Below are 19,039 nucleotides of genomic sequence, written 5' to 3' on the forward strand. Positions count from 1 at the left end.
TTTTCCTAATACTTAATTGGAATTTACTATGTTGCAGCTTGTGTCCATTGCCCTTCATCCTTTCACTGCGTGTCTCTCAGCAAATTGTGGTTCCATCTTCTTTACAATCCCATTAGGCTGTTGAAGGTATCAACTAGATCTACCACCACCAGCCAAGCCTTCCCTCCCTGAGGCTGAACAAACACTGCGCTTGGCCTCTCCTTGTACGTCCTGTGCACCAGTCCCCTAACCATTGTGGTCACCCTCTCCTTGATCCACTCCAGTTTGCCTTGTACTGGAGGGCCAATGGTACTCCAAGTGCAAGCTCACCTGTGCTGAAGAGAGAAGTACATCACTGAGCCCACTGACTGTGTCCTTGCTAACGCAGCTCGGTCTGTGGCTGACCTTCATTGCCGTGAGTATGTGCTTCCTCAGCGTGTGCCATGTGGAGGTTCCCCCAGCGCTTCTTCTGCTGGTCAGGTTGTGTTTGGACCTGGGTGACACAACTGGCACTGAGGAGTTATGGCAACTGTTAGCACCCGAGGACCTGGCCCCCAGGCTGTTGCCTTTGACACTTGGCTTCCCAATGTTGACACCATGATTATCGCACTCAGCTACGATTCTGGCATTACTCTGCTCTGGGTGCTCATTCCCACCAGGGCCATACTTTTCACTGACTGCTGTGGTGCAGCTGGCACAGCGATGTGGCACAAGTCCTGCGGGAGTGCTTTCTGCTTTATGCGACACAGAAGCACGATGAGAAAGGGAGCAGCAGTACAAGGCATGGCTTTGTTTTCAAATGTTACCAGCTAAGGGCCCTCAGGCAGTCTGGCAGCTCTCCAGGGGTGGGATTTTTCAGACATCCATGGATGCCAGCTTCGCCTTGGGAAGCAGAGCCAGGCTGCTGCAGCATTGACCTCATTCCCTTCTGCATTTACCTCATTCTCTTCTGCTGGAGGAAGGCAGCTGTTCACATGAATAACATCTATCTGCCTGGTGAGAAAAAAGGACATGGGTTTTGGGGACAGAAAACCATATAGTTTCTTGTAGGGAGGAACCACAAGGAGCATTTCACATTGTTCAGTGGGTTGGGTTACCTCCCGCGAAGCCCTTCAATTATCTTTCCAAGCAACGCCCAATGCTTCCTTCATCACCAAAGAGCTCTTCTGTTTGCATCCTGGGTCCACATGCTGGGCTTTGGCTGCCCTCAAGAGCCCTTGGCATTTCTCACATGCTGGCAATTGTTCCTGCTGCCTTTGAGGCAGAAATCCCAATTCTCACAAAAATATGGTACAGTGATCAGAGATTAGCATCTGGAACTGACCAGGGCCAGACAATGCTTCAAGCGACTTCTTCGCCTGTCTTTTCCTCCCCACCCCTTGCCCTGTTGTGTTCTTCTCCCTTTCTTTTCCAGCTCTGTACAATTCCCCACCAGGCAGGGCCCTGGCATCCCTCCGCCCTGGAGAGACTTGGACCAGAGGCGATGCAGGCACAAGCTGTGTGGATTTTCTCTCTGTGGGGATCCTCCCTCTCCTCCATCCCGTTCCCTCAAGGACCGCTCTGACAAGAAGGCAGAGTTGGTGCAACACCCCTCAGAGCCTCTGAAGGGACATGGCATTCTCCAAGCTGGCGCCAAGGGCTTGGAGACCAGATGCAGATGTGGCTTTGCCAGCAAGGGGGGCATGGGAGGAGAGCTGACGGAGGGAAAGATCCATCCCTCTCCCATTAGCACCATCCAGAGCTGTACGATGTCCCCTGGTACGCAGCACAATCACAAAGCTGTACAGCTGCTTCAATGGAGACAGGGTTTACCTCCAAACGGGCATGCTGCTTCTGCTATGGTGGCACAGCAGGACTAGTGTGTCATGGGGACAGCAGGGAAGGGGGGAAGGAAAGGGGAGGGTGGCCCATTAGTCAGGGCACTGCCAGGGCCTTGGAGAGATGATCTGGATGGGAAGTGGCTTTCTTGACCCACACAGCTTTAGTTGCCTCTTTAATCCCACCACCTCTTAGATAAACAAAGAGCAAAAATAGTATCGTCTCTTCAAGAAACTACCTACTATCATGATGATGTGTTACCCTGCGCATGGGGCAAAGGATGCAAATGTATCAATCAGATCACCTCATACAGCACAGAGGACTTACCCAGACCTCAAAGTGAAGGGAACAGACTGCATACCATTGCATTTCATGTGTTTCCCTGTTGTGTCCTACTGCTGACTCTGCCCTGGCTGGTTTAGCCTCAGAGAAGATTTACACTGGAGGGGAACAGTGTGCAGTGCCCTCCACCCCTGCCCCCAGCACCCCACAGTTCCTTCCCAGCTGAGGCTGCAGAAAAAAACATGGCCTCAGCTTTTCACCCATGATGACATCCCTGAATGGGACTGTCCCACACCAAGGGTATTTCCAGCAGGGAATGAAGGAACCACATCTCTGCAGATGAACAAATCAAAACCCACCTGTGGTCTCTGAAGGTGAAAATGCAGAATGCATTGGCTGTGGGGAGGGAACATCCATCTTTAAGCAGTAGGCCAAGCCATGACTGGTGAAACCAGGCCCTGCTCTTTAGAGTCAGTGGCACAAGTCCCACTCACACGTGCTGAAGACTGGGCTCTGGACCAAGGCATGACTTTGATTCAATAAAAGAAAAAGATACATTTTATTATTGGATGCCTCCTCTAGAATCATAAGAAGTCACTGAATAATTTAGGTTGGAATAGATCTCTGGAGTGCTCACATTCAATCTGTTGTTCACAAGGACTCCCAAGTCCTCTTCTGCAAAGCTGCTCTCTGGACAGTCACCCCAGCCTGTATGGCTGCACGGGGCTATTCCATCCCACGTGTGGGACTTCTCACTTCCCTTTGCTGAACTGCAGGAGGTCCTGACAGCTCATTTCTCCCGCCTGTAGAAGTCCCTCTGATGAGCAGCTCCGCCCTCCAGCACATCAACCACTCTCCAGTTTAGTATTAGCTGCGAGCTGGCTGATGGTGCACTCCATCCGTGCACTCCATCCATGCACTCCATCCCATCGTCCAGGTCATTGGACAGTATTGGCCTCAGTACTGGCCCCTGGGGGTGGCACCTGCAACCAGTTGTCATTTTGACTTCACACTATTTTTGATCGCAACCCTTTGGGCCTCACGACACAGCTAATTTTATGTCCACCTTGAAGTCCAACTATTCAAGCCATATCCCACCAGTTTGGCTACAAACACACAGTGGGAGACCATGCCAAGCACCTTACAAAAGCCGAAATCAATGACATCCACTTTTCTCCCCTTGTCCACAGAGCCAGTCATCTTAACAAAGAATAAGAGCAGGCTGGTCAGGCATGATTTGCCCTTGCTAACTCTATGCTAGCTGCTAACCACCTTCGAAAGGGAACAACACTCTCACATGCTTCCAGTCCCCTAGTAAAAGTTGACACCTACTCCTCTCCCAAGGAAGACTTTTTGAAAGCTAACAATTTGTCACTTTGTCAGATTACTTGACACAGATGACCAGAAAGGATGAAATAGAAATGGAACCATGTATCATAGGTTTATTAGGGAAAAAAGTTATACTTCAAGACCATATATTTGGCACTGTACTGAAGCAAAAGTATGTGAGAACAATTAAAATGTTAAAACCCAAATCACCACGAAAAAAAATGCTCTTTTAATCACTTTAGTTCCTTTTTTGTCCCCATACAATTTACAATAACTACAGGAAGCAACTGAAAAGGTATTAAACCTACACTACATGTAAGCTGGAATGAGAGTGAGAGATGGACCAGAGACCAGATCCGTCCCCCAGGTACGCTGCTACTCTCCCAGGCTGCCAGAATGGGGGAGTCTTACTAACATGAGCAAAGGCTGTTGAGATGTTACCATGAAACAGTAAGACCATGAAAGTTACTGAGTAAACCATTAATGCTAGATTGCCCAGAAGGACTACTAAAATCCTACGTTATTGCAAGCTTCCAAATGTCTGCTAAAAAAATCATCATTATACCTTTCATCCATGTCAGCTTTTGCTTTCTGGTCTGGATGAAAGAGATTTTGGTAGTATTTTAAAGGAAGCGTATCCCAATTTGTCCCCAGGACGGATGAAAGTCAAATGAGTTTCCTGCTAGTTGACTCTTGTGTTGGTGGCTTGGGCTTCTTTTTGGAGGGCAAATAAGTTAAAAGCAGTTTCTAATTTGCAAGTTATTCATCCCATGCCTCTGCACAGTGAAGTGAAACATACTGACAAGGAATAAATAACATACCAAATAAGATGAAAATGGGTTGAAGAAAAGTTGCACTAAAACTTTTGAATAGTAAAGGATAGAAAGTTTAACTGATGCTGATAAACTGCTGAACATGTGTTTTTGCTGGACTATACAGTGCCATTCTAACATGGATACAGGGGTAGATTCCCATTGAATGTCCAGTCCAAAGGCTGCCAAGGAAGTAGGACACAGGTCTTTGATCAATAATTCAAATGTTACATCAACAGTACTCACAAGAAGAATACAGCTCTTTCCTTGGTTAATATATTGTGCATAGCAATATCTCAGAGAATTAACAGCACCTTTTACATAAAAATTCCAAACATATTTATCTAGTGAACAAGAAAATCTCAGCATCTCTAAGCAGTACTTCTGCAGATGTACAGTACTGTATTTATATAGATATAGATATACATATATCTCAAAGTGAATTTACACTGTGACCTGGTGATTAGTCCAGCAGTGGGTGAACTCACAGGGTAAGTCTTGAGGAGAATATATTGCCTTTGGTGGGTGGCCAGTTACATGGCACAATTGCATAGGGGAGCCCCGGCACGCAGCAAAGGACAGTTTAGCATCCCATTAAGCAAGCACAGCATGCTTAGGTCGTTCCTGCAAGATATAAGAAAATTCCAAATTTTCATGGCTAATACAGTTCTAGTTTTCACAGGTCGCACACATTGCAACCGCCTCTCTGTGCCTTAAAGACCCAGAGGAGGAAGGTAGGACACCAAACTTCTATCCTGTCCCTGCTTCCAAGCAGAAATCAAGCAGCACCACAGATTTAGGCTGGTAAAGGGGGGACCATGTTTGGCTTCATGAGGGTGTCTTGAGCAGCTGGTCTTCACTGGTTTGCCTCATTTCTCTTTTTATTTTTTCTTTTCCGAATCAGTTGCTCACAGTCCTCTGGTAGAAATCATTTGAAAAGCATGGTCTGCCTAAGACAGGAAAGCAGACTGCTACCATTTCCCTGGGATGGGCACGCCGCACTCATACCAGCCCACATAGTAGTAGGGTGTTGTGTGTCCAATGCGTCCAAATGATACAGGCTCCTGGCGGTACTGGCGGTAATACCCTGTCGGGAGAAAAACGCCCATTTGCATTTCAAAACAAAGACACAGTAATTTAACAAAAGTAACAGACACAGCGAGAGTCAATCCCACAGCCCAAATGAAAACTTAGAAGCTGTCTGGTAGGGAGTTTTGTCAAAAGGGTATTTGCTAGTCCTGGTATTTGGCCTAGATCTTTCTTGAATGATTTAACTCTGGTCCTTTATATTTCTTGTAGTTTTGATTGGTTTTACTGTTCAAAATCTCTTGAACTATTGTGTAATGCTGTGGTCTGCCAAAGAGCTTCTGCATTACACTCCAAAAGGTGGCTATATTTCAGTTTTGTTTATGAAGTTTGTAAGTCACTTTAAATATACGAAGAACTCTGGGGCAAAAAATACCATCAAATCATATTATCTCATAGGGCTCAAGAGACTATCAACAAACATCAGCTTTTCACAAAACAAAAAGGTATCATTTCATGCAGTAAATACGGAGTTAAGCCCCTTCTCCCCCTTTTTCTTCATCTGCAGAAAGAATGTGACTGCTTAAAGCATTAGGAGAGGTGCAGCATTCTTCTCCGCATAGCTCGTGTGCTGGAACATCTGAAACACTCATGTCTTGTGCCAACAACATAATTTCTGTGTGCTTTCTATCACTATCTCCTAGACCTAGTAATACACATCTGGATTAATCACCCCTCTTTTGAACTGAGAAATGCAGTACTTCCCAGTGATATATAAATATCAGTGACTATTTCAGTTTCTTCCTGGTACCGCCACCATGAAAAGAATATCAACAAATAATTTAACACAGAAACCATTAAAGCCAACTGAATAATTTAAATCAATAGACTTATTGAAAAGATTGACTGACTTTCATGATTGGGTTAATTTTGTGAAGCAAGCCGCCACCCTCTTGGCTATGTGAGCTGAGCAGTTTACTCAGAGGAACTCCTTCAAGGTGAGAATTTTCACTCGGAAGGAGATATCTACCAGGCCAGAATAAAAGTCCTGCAGTCCAACCTTAAGTCACTAGACATACTCCTATGTGTTTTGCATTGAATGTCCTATGTGTTTTGCATTGAATTAACTGGTCAGAAACCATTTGCAAAAGCTGTATTTGCAAAGATGTAGCTGGTCCTTTGTGGCATGTGGAAAAGTTTTTGCACCTCGATTCAATGAGGCAGGTCTTACAATTAGGAGAAAGGTTTCATAGACCTATACAATTTTTTTCTTTCTGTTTTTGCATTTTGTTCCTGTAAATTATTTGCATTATATGCCCCTCTCTTTCTTTCTTTCTGTCTCTCTCTCTCAAAACCCACAAGTCCTTCTGGGACTTTCATAACCTGTTCAGCTTAGGCCCGAGTACAACATCACCTCATCGCCTACTGCATCTGCTGGACTCCTCAGAGAGCTGCAAGCAGCCGTGGACAAAGAGCCCCACTCTGTGCTCCGCTCCCTACCCCTTAGTCCTACGGATGGGATGACAGGCACCCGGCCAGCATCCCACTCTGCCATTGCTGTACCTCGGATGGTGGGCAGGGCTTCAACATAGGACTGAGGTCCTGTTCTTCCATCCAGGTGTGAATCCACAAACTGGCAGTGGTCCTCGCCCCTTCCCCAGCTATCCCCGATACTGTAGAAGGTGTCTGAAGGGTGATACAGACAGATTATTTGACTCAGCATTACTTTTGTTTGGGATGCTCTTTACGACCAGGAAAATAGATGTGGGAGAAAGCAGAAGTATTACAGTGACAAACATAATATTACCAATGAACAAACAGTGGCTGGAAAGAGGGAGAATGCTACCTTCACAGTATGGAAGGAGAAAGTATGGAAAAGAGAAATGGGTTACAGCTCAGTAAGGAACAGTCCCATTTTGCAAGTCCATGGACACTGCACCACAGGTGACAGGTGGAGGGAATTTCAACTGGATCAGTCATTTCAATATATCATGAGAAACTAAAAAACGCTCCATATGTCAATACCATTAGTTTGACTGCAGTCTCAAATGAAAAATAAAAACTGTGGAGCTCTCTTTCTCTAACAGATGGTGTGGGTCCTGCCACCCTCTTCGTTTCTTATTGCATATTCGAACACTGTCTTTAAACTATACCAATGCACTGCAATAAGAATAACACATTAGCATAATCTGAAAAGCCACTGAGATAATCCCAGTACCCCAGATCTACACTATGGAAAGTTTTCTTCATTATCGCTCAGCAAATACACCCGTATAAGAGCTACTGTTAACTCTTAGCAGTACTGCTCACCCAGTCACTGTAATACCAGTCTTTCCTTCACTTCTTCCCAATTCGATCTGCCCTGGGGATCTCTAGGGTTTACTGCTCTGTCTGACCACGGCGCAGCTGGGCTCACCCATCCATGCAGCAAGCACGGGACTTCCCAGGGAGATGTGTGGGGAGCAGCACTTTGTTTTCACAGTACAAAGCACATTGCTTTCTCAGGATACAAACACACAGAGGTTTTTCAAGGGAAACTTCCTCCTGTCCTCTGTCTAAAGAGCTCTGCTTGAAAGCTAATGCCCAGGGAGTGAGCGTAACACAAAAGCAGGGCAGCTCAGCTATCACATTGGACCTTCTCAAGAGAAGGACTCCCAAACAGCCGTCACACAATTCTTTCACAGATGAGGTGAAGAAAGTGAGAAGATGGAGATGACAAGTAATCATATATCAGGAAATTAATCTTGGTGCCTACCTTTCAGATCATCACTGAGGTAAATCTTGTACCTTAAGGAGTTGCAAAGAACCACTCCTACAAACTTGCGGTACCAAGTTCGTTTGACGTACTGCTTGCCACTGCAGTCTGAATAGGTGGGGTCGTATTTAAAAGTGAATGGGATCCAGATAGGCTCACCACCTTGCAGAAGAAAAAATTCAACATTAAGGACAGACTTTGGCATTTCAGTCTGAGTTTTGCTGAGGTTAACATCTGATAATATGTTTTACAAGAGATGCTGCAGCAGATTAATGCATGACTTTTCTATATCCAGAAATACTACTTCAAGAACAAATATTATAAAAAAAATTAAAAGGAAGGGACTTGATTAAATCCCTTCTAGGCAGTAGACCATAATAACTGTTAAAATGATTAAAAAAATATGATTTCATGTACTGAACCACAGTTTTAAGTAAACAGTCTCACTGTTTTCAGTAAGACATCTTCTCTACCTAGTGATACTCAGTTTCTTTTCTCAGCAGAGCCTGATCTTAGGTCTGACAGTGACACTGTCTAAATACAGTCACTTGCATTTTAACACTAAGTAGAAAACTTAACCCTTTTGCTAAATAACAGATGTTAAGAATTCTGCAGTGAGTAACAGCCTGTGATGTGAAGTGAAGTCTATTCTTGCTATTTGGTTAAAAAGATCAAATCGGAAACGTACTTTTCTGTTTTGTTTTCCCACATTACATCAAAACAGATGAGTTTCCAATAACAGACAAGCTAGACCTTTCCTGGGGAACTCTGTCCAGAGCACTGCTGCAGAGGAGACTGCTTAATTGTATGGCAAAAGACTAAATATTCCTACTGGCTTACCTAAATGTTTGCTTTATACTAACCAAGCCAATAAAATTTCTTTTGAAATTGCTGTTGTAGTAATGTATATAGAATTACACAAAAAGCTTCCAATGTGATAACTGGTATTTTTCTCTGTAGCTACAGCACCAAGCCCTGTTTTTACCGTGCTATTTTGAGGTGGTTTACAATGAGATGATTGAAAGTTTTTTCTGTTAGTCATTCTTCCTCCCTCTCACTAGGCATACGGACCAAATTCTGCAAACACTTGCATCTGAGAAGCAATCACTGATCAGCAATCCTCAAAACTCCACCGGTATGGACACAAACCTAACTGGACTGACTTTACACAATTAGTCACACAGTGAAAGGATTGCAGGATTTTGGCCATAGCTTTCTCTTTAGAATAAAACAATAAACTATTTCTTGAATGCAGTTTTATTGCTGTGAATAGTCTGCTTTTGTCCATCACTTTTGCCCACCTCCAAAAATCCTGAAGGATAAACTTAGCATGTCCTGTAAGAGCTGTGCTCGATGTTCAGAAGGTCTTCATTTCCACAGGTTCCCAGAACTCTGCCACCTCTTTTTGGTCTATCTCATCTCTACTACTGCAGCCACACAAAAATATTTTCTCTTTGTCCAGCTGAAGCAGAAACTACACATGCAAAAGTCATCACCTTCCAACACCTCCTTTCCATGAACAGGCCCACAAAATAACTGACAGCAAAAAACCTGAAGGTGACTGGGGACACGGGAAGGCCACTGCTCTCACAGGCCTCCCACACTGACTGCCAGAGACATAGTGTGCTCTGCAATATCCGTGCACCATCAGAGACATCTGAGAGGACACGGAAAAAACAGACTAACAAGCGTAATAAAACATAGAAAGGAGGGAGACACTGGACATTGTTTTCGTGAACAATGTAGTCAAAAAGCCCCAGAACCAACCATTTGAACTGCGTAGGAAAGCTGACAGAGTGTAATAACCATGAGGTCTTTTTTCCTGCATCTCTTCTGAGAGCACGTGCTGCCTGGGGTTACGCTAGCAATGTATGTGTGAGCAAGGTTGGTCCCAGCACCAGGAAATCAGCTCTTCTGATTAGGGGCTGAACTGGCTTATTGCAAATTTGGAAATGCAGAGCAAGCTCAACAGCTTCATGGCATATCATTCAGCTCAGTAACAAATCCTTGAATTTTTTAGTATTTATAAGGGCATGATGATCAGTGTAGATGAGCATAACAGCTAGAGATAGGAAAACCTGATCCCGCTGTTCAAGCTATGCTCAGGCAACTGAAGGACACAGATAGAGAAGCAATATAGTTTAGTGCTTATTACTAAGCAATTAAAGCTGTTGAAGCAGGCAAAAGATGGGCCAAAATCAAGTGCTTATTCTAACATATCTTTACAAGATTTCTTTTCAAAGACCAGAATAAGGGGTCCTAAGACAGAAATGTTTTGTGAATTTGCACAATGAATTACCACCCATTCCGGCTTAAAACTGTAACTCCATCTGCGTGTTAATATGCTTCTAACACCTATACTGTAACTGTTTTGCACAGGTTTTATGCACTTCATGAAAGAAACAGCAGGATAAGACTTACCAGGTGGTCTGACAATGAGGAGGGGATTGTCTAGAAGAATGAAACAAATAAAACATTTAACATTTTGTTAATGTTAATGTTTATAATACGAAACATACAGTGTCACTCAAGAGAATGTCAGTTGCAGAGTAACTGCCTTCAGCTACCTTATGAATGTGGGATTTACATGCCTCGTCAGTTTGCAGAGCTAATGAGTGTTTGTTATTCCACTGTTTTTCTCAGTTGATGAAACTTGCCACAGATTGTATATTTATTCTGATACTGTAAAAACTACTGAGATTAGTAGCAAAGTTCGAAGTCAGCTTTGAAACAGATTTCCTGTTCTCAGAAGGTCCTCAGAGCAGGAAGACAGTTTCACTGTACGCTTCTGAATATATAGCATAAGTTACACCTCCAGGCCTACCTTCCAAAGGGAAACATAACTTACCTCTTGTATGCAAATCTTGGTCTCAGACATCTATCATGTTTAGCACAGTTGTTTAGTGCTATTCATAAATATGTGAAATTTATCATTTTAACTCTTTTTGTCATAGTGGCAGAATTTTTGCAGGAGCCCCCTCAGCAGTGCAAGGAGCACTGTCCACTATCTCAGGAGCTTCTGCTCGCTTGAAATACTCTCTTTTTTAAATAAAGAAAGATGGAATAGGTGTGGAGTAAGGATAACAAAACAACATGATCTAATGCATTAGCTTGTCTGTATTCATTACATCGCAGCTTCTGTCATCTCTTAACTAGCCCTTATTGAACACAAAATACCTGAAGAAAAAGCACGGTGCTTGTCTGCCGATGGGGAAGAGAAACTCCACGGAATTTTTACAGTTTGATGAAACAGAACAACCGTTTTCTGTTCTCTTCAGTGTGTTACCAGTGATAGGATTGAACATTTTCCACAAGCTGCTTGATCCTATGGTGGCATTCTTTATTGACTATTTCTATCAGCTCAAACCTTTCAGTTGCACTAGAAGAGCACTTCGAACTAGCAATTTCTATCTCCTCTGACCTATTCTATCACTGTAACTATACCATCTGGCTTTAGATTTAGCAACCGCTTTTGTACTTGTGGCAGCTGGAAAGCCACCTTTGGCCATGACAAATGAAAGATCAGTGCTGCAAATAAAACTTTAAATTTGGTGGATTTAACCTGTTAAATAAAGCTCACAAGCTAGCTGATTTTGGATGGGAAAACTAGGCCCATATACTGGCAGCCAGCTAATCAGCAAAAGTCCCTGCAAGATACAGCACAGAATCATAGAATCATAGAATCATTTAGGTTGGAAAAGATCTTTAAGATCATCGAGTCCAACCGTAAACCTAACACTGCCAAGTCCATCACTAAACCACGTCCCTAAGCACCACATCTACACGTCTTTTAAATACCTCCAGGGATGGTGACTCAACCACTTCCCTGGGCAGCCTGTTCCAATGCTTGATAACCCTTTCGGTGAATAATTTTTCCTAATATCCAATCTAAACCTCCCCTGGCACAACTTGAGGCCATTTCTTCTTGTCCTATTGCTTGTTACTTGGGAGAAGAAACCGACGCCCACCTCGCTACAACCTCCTTTCAGGTAGTTGTAGACAGCGATGAGGTCTCCCCTCAGCCTCCTTTTCTCCAGGCTAAACAATCCCAGTTCCCTCAGCCGCTCCTCATAAGACTTGTGCTCTAGACCCTTCACCAGCTTCGTTGCCCTTCCTTGGACACGCTCCAGCTCCTCAATGTCTTTCTTGTAGTGAGGGGCCCAAAACTGAGCACAGTATTTGAGGTGCGGCCTCACCAGTGTCGAGTACAGGGGGACGATCACTTCCCTAGTGCTGCTGGCCATGCTATTTCTGATACAAGCCAGGATGCTATAGGCCTTCTTGGCCACCTGGGCACACTGCCGTAATTGTCCAATGTTAAATATTATGCTTGGATTTATACCTGAGCTTCTTACTCCTTCAAAAAAAATCTGAATATGTTATGCAGGACCATTTACTTATCTTGCATTTTTGTCTCCCTTCCGTGAAGACTTACTTCCATAGTTCTTAATGGAGCTTCTGAAGCGAGCACTACAGGGTGAAGTCAAATGAGCACAGGCAGAGACTGCGTAAACCCCGTGTCATCAAAAGGGCAAAATTTGCAAGAGACAACAGACCTTTCGCTCAAGTAAAGACTGAAAAATTTGTCCTTTATTATTCAGTGGAGTCATTGGCCTCTGGCTCAATGGGAGGAGAAGAAGAAGAAGAAGAAGAAATGGGTAAAAATAGCTCATGTAACATACTATTTTTAGAAGGGGGTGTTGCTCTTGAATGCACTATTAGCCCTGTGAAAGAGCAGCATGCCTTGTCAAAAAAAGAACGGAGAACTTTGCCCGTCTGATGGAACAATTGTTTCCTATATTTCTTCCAGAGACGACCGCTTCCAACTGTTCAGCTGTTCACAATTAGGGAGCTAATTTACTAAATGTTTGGTCAATCTATCGAAGACATTAAACTTCCCATTGCTTCTGTATTGTTGAATATTAGTAGTCTTTCGTATTTTAAATTCAACTTCTTGTTCCCCTGAAGCTCACTTTAATGTCACTTATATTCTCATAGTGGCATTAGGAGTGCATATTATTTTCCTAGCTTTACTGAAAACAAATAATTAACCTAAAAAAAAAAAATCTCAAAGCAGCAAGTTCAGGATAATCACCATTATTACTGTGCTGACTTCAGTCTTTGCCCTGCCACATGTGGTATTAGGAATTCAGTTTTGAGATGAAAATAAAAAGCAAAGCGTACCAGATTCTGTGATAAATGAGACTGAAGAGCTAACAGGTCCATAACCAAAGGGATTCTTTGCTTGGACTTTAAAATAATACCTGAAACAAAAAGAGAGGGAAAATAAGATTAAAACATCGATTCCACTGCAATGGCTAAATTATAAATAATACTAAAACAGGGTGAGAATCAAACCAGCAGAATTCCACTGAGTTGAGGTGTCCTTTGCATTAAATGGAGTTGGATACTAAGCCAGGGTACGAGCTGGCTGTTATAGACAAATTTCTCCTTTTTGCAATTGCTCCCATGCATATTTTTGGATCATTTATTTATATCATCCCCCTTGCAAAAACCACACACAACTACATCCACTTTATATGAAACAACCAATAGCAATAGACTAAAAGAAAAAGTTGCAATGAAATTAAATTCTGATCTCAGGAACAGTTTTAAACCAGATTAACTCCTACAAAAGCAGTGGTGTAAATTGCAAACTAAAACTGCATCAGATTTATATGAGATCAGAAGCTAAGCTTTTGACCTTTCTGTAAAAACTCTAGCAGCATTAAGATCACAATACTTGAGTAATACGAGAAAGCTTCACATGTTGCCTTATTGATTCACCCAAAGTATTTAAATCACATGCTTAACTGGAAGGACATGACTCGCCACTAGAACTCCATTCTTTGGTCGACAGAAGCAAAATTATCCTCACCCTTAGAGAAGATTATGTGTAAGCACATTTTTAGTTCATTTCCAAATACAATGATTTTTAGTTGATGCCTACCGTGACAATTTTTTCCCCAGATTAATGTTTTCTTCTTTCTCTTTTATCTTTGTATCCAGTCCAGCAGAAACCAATTAGAATGGAAGATTACTGTAAAAATTTCCAGCACAGCATTTTTAAAGTGCCTGAATTTAGGTCTTCCTTTTTTGCCTGCTTGCTCAATTTCGTTGTTGTAAAGAAATTAATAAAAAAAAAAAAATTACTGTGCCTCTGTAATATCCACATAGCATTTGGATCTTGATTTAGCCTCTCATCCAAAAGCAGACATCTCCAAAAACTCCATACATGACCCACGTAATAGGGCAAGTGCTTACTTGCGGGGATGGTTGCCACCGAGTGCTGGATTACCTCCCATGGCAACGTCCCATCCAAGCGGCAGGCCTGATGCTCCTCAGCTGGTGAAAGTGAGCCTGCCCCATTAAAAACATCAGGCTGCTCTTGGTGGCAAAGCTCCCCATCCTACACAGAAACCTGCCAGTGCTGCTCCACTTGCATAGACCATGCTGGGCTGAGACAGCATGGTTCATAGCAAAGGTGGTCTGACATCCCTGGAAGCTATTGCCACCTGGCGCAGTTTAGGTACTAAGCGTCGACACCATCCACATTAAAATCTTCGCTCCCCTTTCTCCCCTTCCGTCCACAAGAGATGACAGCAGCCCTTGCAACATAAGAGTGTGACATGGTTTAATGCCATGTAAGATGCTCACACTTTACAGCCTGCCAGGCAGCAGGAAAAATCAACACAATCCTGTTGCAGGAACTTTGCTGGTTTTAGTCTGCCACTCAATTTTTACCGTGTGCGCTTTCCTGTACCATCAGATGTATCTGTTCCTCAAGGACTTAGCCACAGAGCAGGGCCTGGAGGTCACTTCTGAAAGGACCCTCTCTGGCCTAAGCACCAGCTAAGCACATATGAAACTATTCACAATGATAAACCAGAGGGGACCTGGTTGAACCAGCCCTTTAGCAAAGGTGAATATCTTTTTTCATTAAAAGGAATGCCTTTTTTCATGCAAAGTGAACTGCTTCGCCTCAAAATCAAACTGATCTCTATGAAAAGGCTCAAAAGATGTGCAAATAACATCCCCTTCTTCAGCAGAAGGGTGGCAGTCATGTGAACAGTAGGTTTTGCTCTGAAGCAAGTCGGTTATCTCCAGGGTACATGCCAGAGCATCTTCTTGTCCACTCTGTAAAAATTACAGGTGGGTCCTCTAGGTGAGATCAATGTAGAAGCTACAGGAATTGAAATATTCCGGGCTTCATCTGTGGCACGAGCTTTACCTCATATCTGTGCCAGACCAGGAGCACATGCATGGTCAGACCCTCTGTGGGACACGTTCCCACCCCTGCACAGGGGACGTGCCCCCTGTCCCTGCTATGACCCACAGCTGACACCAGAAACTGGCTCCATTCGTGCTTTCTGCAGCCAGTTCTGCCTGTAATTAATGACTATACGATGCTCACAAACGACTCACGGCTTTCTTTTAAAAGACACACACACTGTGGCAAAAAGAAACCACATTAAATAGTGAAATTCACCTAGCACAATCCTCTTGCTGGCAGAAATATTTGCCCGTGGTTTTAACTATTGACCTTGATTTCTTGACCACAGCTTCTGAGTGTTTAGCATGGCTGGAGAAGGAGGATAGGGCAGGCAAAAAGCCTCCCATGTGCTCCTCTACTTCTGGCCACCCAAGCAGAGCATGGCAGCCTGAGCACTGCTTTAATCCCCTGAGCTGCTAATGCTCTCACGGCATACCTGCATCCATCAACAACACCTCCTTCACCCGCTCACACCTTCTCCACCTGGATCGGGGCAGGGGCTGGCAGCACAAGGTTGACCACAGGGATGGGACACAGGGCAGCAATTCCTCACGCTGGCTCCCGAAATGGCTGCAACACAGCACCAAGCTGTACTGATTTAGCCCAGCGCCTGGTGTAATTACTTCAGAAGAGCAGGAGAAAAATGTTTTCCCTCCCACATCTTTTCCATAATGCTTCAAAGCATAGTGAAAACATCTGTATGGATGCCTGACTTCCCACGGCTTCCAAAGAGGTATAATTAGACACCACCTTTGCAACACAGTGGCACCTTCTGAGCAACCCTTTCATAGCATTTAATACATGTGTATTAATGCTAGCTTCAAAACATTCCCATGAGATATATAAGTGCGATGATCCACATCTGAAATAGGAGAGAGCAGCCCAAGAACCTCGTGCACCTATTTAAGTGGGGGAAAAAATGCAGTTTTGTATCTAATGTGCAACACAGGAACTGATTACCTACGCAATCAGGGCAACTGTGCATTCAGGTGTCCTGTTACGTACATAGAAGCCTGTCTGGGACACATGATTGTTCAAGTTGCCTGCCTGACTGTCTGGAAAAAACAGCAATGAAGTTATGAGTACATTTTTCTTTGCTAAATTGGAAAATTAGTTCCTAAGCCTTTATATACACAAGAAGCCTCTAGTCGTGCCAGAAAGAGAGCCAGGTCTCATGACTTGCTGACCTGTGTTTTAAACATAGACGATGCTATGATTGCTGTATTAAGAATGTCAATAAAATAATGCAGTCAGGATATATTTCTTTCTCAGACATGACAAATAAAAAAGAAATTGCCAAAGCCTTTCTAGGTCCAGGCATCTGACATTTTCATTAGTCAGAATCCTTCAGCTAATGAATTTGCCAGGAAATCTGAAATCACTATTACTCAACTGTTCTTCATCACATAAATACATGAACAAAATCTGTAATATGTAAGTTGATTGTGCTTTGATTACACTTTGCTTAGGCAGAATTGCAATGAATTGTTACCAATAGGCACAGAAGAATCACAACTGCAACAGATGCAATACCGTTCATTGTTCATTTTCAATACAGACAAGAAGCATTTCAATACAGACATTCCTCCAAAGAATAAACCTCCTTTGAGATTTTATATACCACTCCTACTGACACGTCAAGAAATAACATAGTAAACTGTAATGGGGCAATGAATATGTAATATTTTTATCCATTTAGACTATATGACTAATCGCATCACCATACCTGTCATTTGGAGCAAAATGATTTTATGACTTAATTCAAGGTGTCTCCCTTCTGTTGGAATTAAATAGCTGGCACTCGCAGCCACAAAGTGAGATAATCACTCAGCATGCTAATTAGGGAAGCAGCTGTTTTTAAGAAAATTAGTTAGCTGTAAAATCCTTTTTCCAGCCTCTCCAAAGGCATGCCTGCATGGACCCCCAGCCCCGCGCCCCGTCCAGTGGCAGGCTGACATGGTGGGATGCCAGCCACCCATGGGACGCACAGCGGCACCGTCCGCACGTGCTGCAGGTGGCAGGCCAGGAGCCATAGCACCGTGACCGCGTGCCAGCCACAGGGATGGTGGGATGGCTGCTGCTGGACCTCCGTCAGCACTGGCTGACAGCCAGGGTGGATGCGCAGAGGGTACAGGTAAAGCACACGGCTGCTACCCGTGGGAGGGGAACCGGTGTGCCTGGCCCGGTGTCTGGGTGGGAGAGACACACGCTGCCCAGGAAGGGGAGTGGACGAGCCGAGGTGACAGCACCCCACAGACCCACCGCCCAGCAGGATTGGTGGATGAGGGGGAAAAGAGGCTGGGAGGGTGTCGGGAAGGAGAGGCAGATTTCCTCCCACGAGCACATGGAGAGGGCAGCAGGGGCTGAAACCCTCCTCCTACAACTGCAGTAACCCTCCAGAAGAAAAACACGTTAAATCAGCTGCCTGCAGGTTCACAGGCTAGTGCAAAGTGTCTCCCTCCATCAAAAATGGCCTAGCACTACATCTGTCATGAGTATTTACAACAAATATTATAAAAAGATGCTAAAGCAGAGCTGGAAACGGAGCTTCCTGCACAGCTGGTGTGAGGTAGGTATGTGACACGTAGGTCTGCCGCTTGCACAGGACAAGGGTTTCATTGACATTGTACCTCTTTTGTGCTGCTCTGGTGATACACAGCAGCCAGCTGTGGCTGATGCTGCTTGTTGGACATACAGCGGCTTTGCTTTAATGGAGATACAGAAAGGAAACAGAAATTTTCAGTGCATCTGGCCCCCAGAGTCAGAAGATCCAGGCTCTGTTTGCGGTTGTAAGCCCTGAGCAAATGTTTGAGAGCCTCCTATGAAATGCTCTGTACAACACTGGAATTGGTAGCAGGCACTGTGGGATCAAAATGTCCCTGGACAGAACAAAAACCACGTGGACAGGGAATAAGATTTGATGAGACATGGAGCTACAGTGGTAAAGGACGGTGTTTGAAATCATGAGACTAGCTAGCTACTCCCATCAGGCACTGACACAGCTTTCCTGCAAAAAGGCAGGAAAAGGCCTAACCATACTCAAGAGGGAGATCGAAATGTTTATGACGAGGATTGTAATGTTTGTGACTGCAGGAGACTGGATTTAGTGGCTGAGCAGATGCTGCCAGCCCTTTGCATCAGTCTTCTGTGACGGCTGAGAATTAAGGTTAGGGAAGAGACGTTGTCAAGACTGCTGTTTTTAAGATTTAATAAGGTTTAAAGTAATTTTAGCGTTTACATTCACATGTCACAAGGAAGCAACTCCTCTGCCCACTGAAGCTGACCAGAGTTTTGCTAATGGAAAACTTCCACTTCTCAAATGAAGGTTAACTAGGCCTTGGAAGAAAACTTATGACATGGGTTAAACATAGACTTCTGTTTTGTTTGTAAAACGTAAACACCAGGCAGATGTTTTCCAGGATATGCTGACAGCTTCAAATCTTCTCTGGGGCTGACTTCTGCCAAGATGCCAACCCGCTTCTGATATGCTGCGCAAGCCACAAGATTGCACCACCAACAGCCCCTCATGGGACGCCCAGCAGTCAATAGCATCTGCATACAGTGAATCCGACTTAATCAGAGATTTCTCACAAAATGCGCTAACAATGCAAACACAAAATTTTTAGACTAACTTCAGATTTCATGCCATATTTTCTTAGTTAGGCATGGGGTCTTTTCCCAGTGGTTAGGGAGTTATTTTTAAGACAACAAATATGCAATCAATTCAGTCTGTGGATTTGGAGAATGTAAATGAGATTGGCCGAT

At 43.9% G+C, this 19,039-nt stretch overlaps 1 protein-coding gene across 1 annotated transcript in view; it reads right to left on the reverse strand.

Moving 5' to 3' along the window:
* Positions 1-3,490: 3,490 nt before the first annotated feature.
* Positions 3,491-19,039, reverse strand: part of FNDC1 (fibronectin type III domain containing 1) — a 46,998-nt gene continuing 31,449 nt past the window's right edge. The window contains exons 16-20 of the mRNA XM_050894860.1: positions 13,186-13,265; positions 10,423-10,452; positions 8,002-8,163; positions 6,810-6,932; positions 3,491-5,307 (exon numbers count right to left, since the gene is read on the reverse strand). Coding sequence (XP_050750817.1) covers positions 5,192-5,307; positions 6,810-6,932; positions 8,002-8,163; positions 10,423-10,452; positions 13,186-13,265 — 511 coding nt within the window. The 3' untranslated portion in view covers positions 3,491-5,191. The remainder of the gene's footprint in view (positions 5,308-6,809; positions 6,933-8,001; positions 8,164-10,422; positions 10,453-13,185; positions 13,266-19,039) is intronic.

Source organism: Gymnogyps californianus, chromosome 3 (assembly GCF_018139145.2).
Source record: "Gymnogyps californianus isolate 813 chromosome 3, ASM1813914v2, whole genome shotgun sequence".
NCBI lineage: Eukaryota > Metazoa > Chordata > Aves > Accipitriformes > Cathartidae > Gymnogyps > Gymnogyps californianus.